The sequence below is a fragment of the Aspergillus lucknowensis genome, assembly GCF_044049455.1.
Source record: "Aspergillus lucknowensis strain CBS 449.75 chromosome Unknown BJX67scaffold_139, whole genome shotgun sequence".
Lineage (NCBI taxonomy): Eukaryota > Fungi > Ascomycota > Eurotiomycetes > Eurotiales > Aspergillaceae > Aspergillus > Aspergillus lucknowensis.
In genome coordinates this window covers 1-6,122 of record NW_027263683.1, presented here as the reverse complement: position 1 = coordinate 6,122, position 6,122 = coordinate 1, and the positions used below count along the sequence as shown (strand labels likewise).

General features: G+C 50.4%; 4 protein-coding genes across 4 annotated transcripts; 1 reads left to right on the top strand and 3 right to left on the bottom strand.

Moving 5' to 3' along the window:
- The first annotated feature begins 304 nt into the window (after positions 1-304).
- BJX67DRAFT_368866 (uncharacterized protein) lies at positions 305-1,323 on the top strand. The gene has a single exon (XM_071030681.1). It carries the CDS (start codon positions 473-475, stop codon positions 1,181-1,183), a length of 711 nt encoding a protein of 236 aa, XP_070880320.1. The 5' UTR covers positions 305-472; the 3' UTR covers positions 1,184-1,323.
- A 486-nt stretch (positions 1,324-1,809) lies between these two features.
- On the bottom strand, positions 1,810-2,397 carry BJX67DRAFT_386669 (uncharacterized protein; the record flags this gene model as incomplete). The annotated part of the gene is made up of 3 exons (XM_071034119.1): positions 1,810-1,900; positions 1,938-2,029; positions 2,116-2,397. 3 exons carry the CDS (start codon positions 2,395-2,397, stop codon positions 1,810-1,812), a joined length of 465 nt encoding a protein of 154 aa, XP_070880319.1.
- A 1,669-nt stretch (positions 2,398-4,066) lies between these two features.
- On the bottom strand, positions 4,067-4,618 carry BJX67DRAFT_386668 (uncharacterized protein; the record flags this gene model as incomplete). The annotated part of the gene is made up of 1 exon (XM_071034118.1): positions 4,067-4,618. The coding sequence occupies one exon, from the start codon at positions 4,616-4,618 to the stop codon at positions 4,067-4,069; it is 552 nt and encodes a 183-aa protein (XP_070880318.1).
- A 339-nt stretch (positions 4,619-4,957) lies between these two features.
- BJX67DRAFT_386667 (uncharacterized protein) lies at positions 4,958-5,443 on the bottom strand (the record flags this gene model as incomplete). The annotated part of the gene is made up of 2 exons (XM_071034117.1): positions 4,958-5,176; positions 5,228-5,443. The coding sequence occupies 2 exons, from the start codon at positions 5,441-5,443 to the stop codon at positions 4,958-4,960; spliced, it is 435 nt and encodes a 144-aa protein (XP_070880317.1).
- Positions 5,444-6,122: the final 679 nt, after the last annotated feature.

Here is a 6,122-nt window from a genome sequence, read left to right as displayed (position 1 = left end):
AAGAGCAACTGGACTTCTATGCGCGCATTCCAAAGTGCTGGTGGTCAGGATGAACAAACTGTATAAATCTCTTCCTTACAGTATCTCTTCTCAGACCGTTTTCCGTGTTCTTGTATCTCCTCTTCTAAGCTCAAAGCTTGATTCCCTCTTACCGTTTTTGCTTCTATTTCCCTCTTCTACGCGGGACATTTCCCGGGCTCTGTGCCTGCTTCCATCCTACCATCATCCTTTCGCTTGCCTTCTTTCCTCAATCAAAATGGACCTTGCCTTGTGCCACGATGACGTGCGGAGAAGCAAAAAACATTGGCTTCAGACGCTGCTCACGCATCAAGGGTATTATGAAATTGCCGAGCTCATCATCGGCTACCTGTCGGCATCCAATCTTGCAGCACTACACGCAGCGCTCAAAATCAAACCGCCGGAGTCGGTCCGCAGACACTATCTGCATCCTTTAAGAGACGTCGACCCAACAATGCAATTATTTCAGCCCTGGTTCCGCGACGACTGCCAAATCCTCATGATTGGCCCAGACACCTTATTGTTGAAGGAACGCATACAGAACCCCGAGGCTTACTTTCAACATTACCATCCCCGCAAGCCTCCTCAACTAGAGGCATGGGTTGTGGGAATACCCCCAACATCCAAATCGGATCATCCGACACGCCTCAGACAAATGAATAGCCTCAAAAGGGAGTGGAATGACCGCCGAAATGTTCAGGTTGATAGAGCAGCAGCGCTGGTTGCTCTCGAGGACATCCTTGATCTAGACATAATCAGACAGTGTCTGTGCCTCTATGACCACAATAAGCCTGACGTTTACACTTTGGTTGGAGAAAGTATCCTAGTCAAGCACTTTGACCTTTTCGATTGCAGCGGCGCATTGAGCTCAGGCCCTGTTGGCCTAAGATTTTTGGGAATGCAATTTCGTCTCCCTTGGGATATCAATAAGGCCGTATCACCAGGGGATTCTTGGACACCAAAAGATGGCATGCCTTATATCGATGCCGCTTACCCGTTCTGCCCCCAATTCGCAACTGCCAATCGCACATCCTGGGGGTCCCCGCGCAAGAATTTTGGAGACAGGGATGCTGCTCTTATTTTTAACTGCCACTATTCACCGGATGTCGATGAACGCTGGACGGTTTCTATTCAAACAAATGTTTTCAGAGACGGGCTCTTCTGACTGCCCCGTTTGCTTGGTCACTCCCCCTGTCCTGTTAGATACTGTTGTACGTTTCTCTGGCAATAGGTGCAAACTCTATGAAGATGTAGTCTTCAATATATGTCCAGGTTGGGTAGCTTTCGCAACGTCCGCAAGTGTCCGTCCCAGGTCCCTTATGGTGAACGATATAATGGACAGATCTAGATGGTTCTATGGGGACCCGGTTCAGTGGGCGGGCAACCGCGTCGATAACTTCACAACGTCGCAGAGGAAGGTGCCATCTAGGGCTCAGAGTGAATCCCTGGCCCGCCCATAATGGTTTGTGTCCAGTTTCAGAGGGGTGGCCAAATTATTCGAAGCGCCACTGGACTATCCGCCTCCATCCTGGGCATAGTTACCCACCCAGCATCGAATCTACACCGGAACCACGTGGGCAATTCGGTAGAGGAGGGAAAACCAAGAAATCTCTCAGGGCATCTTACGAATACTTCGGCGCCCTGGTGTCAAGAGGATCCCACGGTGCCTTTCATGCCCGGTGCACCTAAAACGAGCATATGCGACCCTGGAAAGCCAGTCTTATCAAGTCTTGAGGAGGCAGTTGGTCTACGCCAGCCAGAGGTAACCGTGGGCAAGTTCAAACAATCATCTCAGCGCGTCACCGACGTGGCTTTGGTGCTTGGTGGTGGAGTGGGAATAAGGTGGGAGCAGGCATTTGCGCCATTCACTTTTAGCGCATCACTGCTCATACGTTAGTAGTAAATAGGTTAAAGCATACTCCACGCAAGTAGCGGTCGGGTTGGCTAGAAGATCTTCGATGCTCCGTATCTTCCGTTTGGGCATCCAGGCAACGTTTAGGATCTTCTTGATCTTTCCCCGATGGATATAGTCCCCCTCGTCGTTCTCTCCAGGGCTTTCTTGTGGGGATCTCCGCGGATATTTGTAAGTTTACCCACAGTGCGTTCTGCTTGGGCGGATTCCCAGACGGTCACCACGCAGTAGGAGTTCGGATAGATTAGCCCTCTACTGGCCTTGTTTATGGCTAAGGTCGTCCCGCCGTCAAGGCCCCATTCTTCAGCTTCATCATCGTCCTTTGTCAAATCGACTGGATCTATATCCGCATAATTCCCGGGTGTGCTGTTTTTGTCGCTGTCATCCACCGGAAAATTTTTTTCTCGGGTCTGTGCGAAGTCCGGGGGGTCTGATCCTAGGCCTTGATCCACATCATCCACATCCATTTCGGATCCATGCTGTTCTTCATCCGCAGCTTTGATCTGGGCCTGAATGGCCTCTTCTTTCTCGGTCAACTGATTAAGCTCATTGAATAAAGCTTTGAGCCGCGCTTCGTTCTCATCCTGATTGGTGATTTCCGGATTATGGAGTCGTTATTCGACCTCCTTGATTTGGCTCTCCAGAGCCTTTCTCTTTGCGATACTCTCATTTGACTGCGCATGCAAATCTTTGAGCCTCCTCTTCAGTGTCTCCGCATCTCTTACCCGTGCCTGAGTCTTCATACGATGCAGAGTCTTATTAACTCCGCCTGATTTTCCGGCGCGGTGCCATCTTCAGAGAGCTCTTGGTGGAATTGTGAACTTGCTAATCTGCTTTGATTTAGAGGCATCTTGGTGGCCTTTATATATGCCAGTGATGGTAGATATTCCCACCAATTTCTAGTCTGGGGATTTGATCGTCAGATTTTGAGGACTCGTTTGCAGCCCATTGTAGAGGGAGACGTAACGGTGATCGTACAAAAGTATCTTCATTGCGGAATCAACTCAAACCTCCGCCGGCAAAAACGAGCGCATCGGGGCATGACTTTATTGATTCTTGCTGCTATGCATGGCCATATACATGTACTGTACGGGTTATAGAACAACTTATCGAACATGGCGCGAAGGTTGGCAAGACGGATTTCCACGGCCGGACTCCCTTGTCTTGGGCAGCTGAACGCGGTCAGCTTGACGCCGTGGAATTACTTGTCAAACATGGTGCAAGGATCAACTCCGAAGATAAAGACTGGACCACGGCTTTGGGCTGGGTGGTTCAAGCCGGCATTGGAGATAAGATAGAACAAGTACACGACTATCTTGTTTCTCAGGGCGCTAAGGAAGACTTTAACCATTCATGGTTGAGCCGGTTAAACCACCAACTCAGGGAACAACTGAACTTTGCCGTGTTTAGGACGAGCGGTAAGGGGGGGAAGCTTCAGGATGGTTATATCCTCGTGCTAATTTGAGGAAACAGGGATGTTGAAGAAGCTTTGATAGAGAGGCTCTCATCAAAAATGCTGAGCAGATAACATAACATGAATATATAGCATATAAAAGTATGTACTTCTTGGCGGCTGATACCAGATTACAGTAACTGTCAGTAGAGTAGTGTTTGTCTTCTCGCACCGTGGGGTGCAGAAGTCGCATTTCATCGGATAATTAAGCGGGAATACGGTACTGGAAAGAGAGATCCCTCTATGATGATTTCGCGTTTGAATCCAACACTGGCCTAGATGTGAGTTCTAAGTCGATAAATAGGATACATTGCATAGCCACCGAAACCAGTATGGTCAGTATCATGCTAAAATTTTGCGCCGACATTGGTAATTTAGGATATAGTAAAACAAAGCCCAGAGTTACTGTATTATAGGACTGAATACAGTACTTTCTCAGTATGAAATTACATAGGAGAAGTCTAATGAATCGATGGCCCGCGGCACAGTAATGCTGAAAATAGCCACGTTTCAGGGAGAGACCTTTCTTATTCTGTACAGTGAGCTGTATCATGTTGTCCATGTAATTCTAATTTGGGTTGTCTAGCTGAACTAACGACCTGCGAAGCCTGAACGCGATCATGGCACCAAAGAACAACATGCCGTCACCATCATGACTACATCAACATCGTGATAGCAAGTTCTCAGATTCGACTGGCGTGCTGTCGCATGCGTTTTATGGAGTGGTAAATGAGGGGGGCTTTTTTCACTCGTTCGTCACGGTCAGCCGTGTCAGCGTCATAGAGTGATCCCCTGTTTGCGGGAGCACAGCATCTCTTGTCGGCATAGGATGGCCTTTTGCTGGTCACAGTGGCGGTTAGGGCGCTGTGATGCGGAGGGTCCAGTTCTGGCGTCTGTGCCTTGCACTTGTGCTTTAGGAGGAGTCCGTTCTCGATGGCGACAAGGAGTGCGTGGGCAGCGACGTAGTTGGGCAGGATCGAGACGCGAAGAAGCCGGCGCTGGCTACGGCCGATAGCAGAGTATATGTCTCCGTTCTTCGAGTACAGATAACTATCAACGTCGGTGGCGTACTGGTCTCCGCGCTTGCAGAGTGAGCGGCCCTCTCGGAGAACGTCGAGAGGATTGCGGCATCGGTTGCAGTGGCCTGCATGACGCTCGAATTCCATGGCGACATACTGCTCATCCTCTCGGAGCCTGCGCATCGGGCGAATCGAACTCGAGATAGGGCCAGACATGGTGGCAGTACGTCGGAGACGGGCCTTCTTGTGCGAGGGAAAGTGACGCCGGTATCCGGCTGCCCCCGTCAAGATTGGGCAGGACAGAATGAGATGCTGCTACAGACCGTAGAGTACGCAGGGAAAAGGCATGGGTCGAAGGATAGACGGACGAGGGAGGGAGGAGAAAAACCGTTCGTCGGCGACGGGAGTAGCAATCGTACGGTATATACTGTATACGTAGAGAACAGAGAGGCGTGCACAACCTTTTAAACTTTCTGTGGAAGGTCGACTGTATCGCTATCGAGACAAAAGTGAAGGATATATAGACCTTGGTTTCTACCATACATATCCGCGATATTAGCCAGACAGGGCCGCCGGTGGAAATCCCATGCTGTCCAACATCCCGAGGGGATTAAAGTCGGTCATTATGTCCATCGCCGAAAGGTCCACTGGCGCGTTATCCTGGACTATCGACGGAGCCAGTGAACTGTTTGTCACGCTTGGTCCAGCTGCTGCTGCTGTCGATGTGCCAAAACTCTCGGGTGTCAGAAACTTTCCGGCTGGGAAGAGTTGTCGCTGGGATATCTCAGTACACTCTCGATCCCAGACAACGGATGGCTCACCTACCAGCCGGCCATACGAGGGTGGAAACTTCCTGTCCGATATATTTCGATATTCGGTCAGGTCACCGGTGCTTTCCTGAACGACCACGAAAACCCGAGCCCCGGATAGAAGACCGTAGTCATGGAGGTTCCGAATGGCGCGTTCCTTTCTCCGTTTCAACCGCTCTCGTGAATTCTTCGCCAGTCGTCTTGCTTGGTCCCGCTCTTTCTGTGAGCTCATTTTGAAGACCTTCCTCGGAACTCGCTGGTGTTATAACGACCGGGCGTCGAGGCGGCATTAATACCCGTCGCTTTGTCTCGTGCACCCTGACGTTTGCTAGAATGGAGGCGTCGCGGGTCCGGGCGCCTTACAAATTGCGAGTCTCGCGCGTCTGCACGAACATCGACGCGGATGGTAAATGATGATCAGCGTATGGCCACTCCATGGGACGCGACTCCTATGCGTACGCGAAGACACTATTGCTGCGCGCTGCTGTATCCTGAACATTTCCTGCGGCGATGGTAGGACATTGCTGTTTTGGAGGCCAGATTAATGTCGGATTGCTGGTCTGTCGCTACGTCTTGTCCCAGGTGGAAGATCGTACGAACGGTACTGTAACTTGGGATTTCAACGGCTGACTGGAAATTAGAATTTTTTTTCCAACGGGGAACAGAATACTTCGACCTGGCGGGTGGATCCGTATGAGGGGGTTGCATACATATAGACGTCCTGTCCGGCACATCGACATGACTAACTATCACAAATTACGTGAATCAGAACCAACCATTTTTGACAAGTGCAACATTACAACCTGGTGTCCCAGTGTTTAAAGATAACAATATCGGACTGCAATTGCACCAGGTCGCCAGCTCGTATGGGCCCTGGACCATCGTCGGGCGCTCATGGCCAATCCACCGGG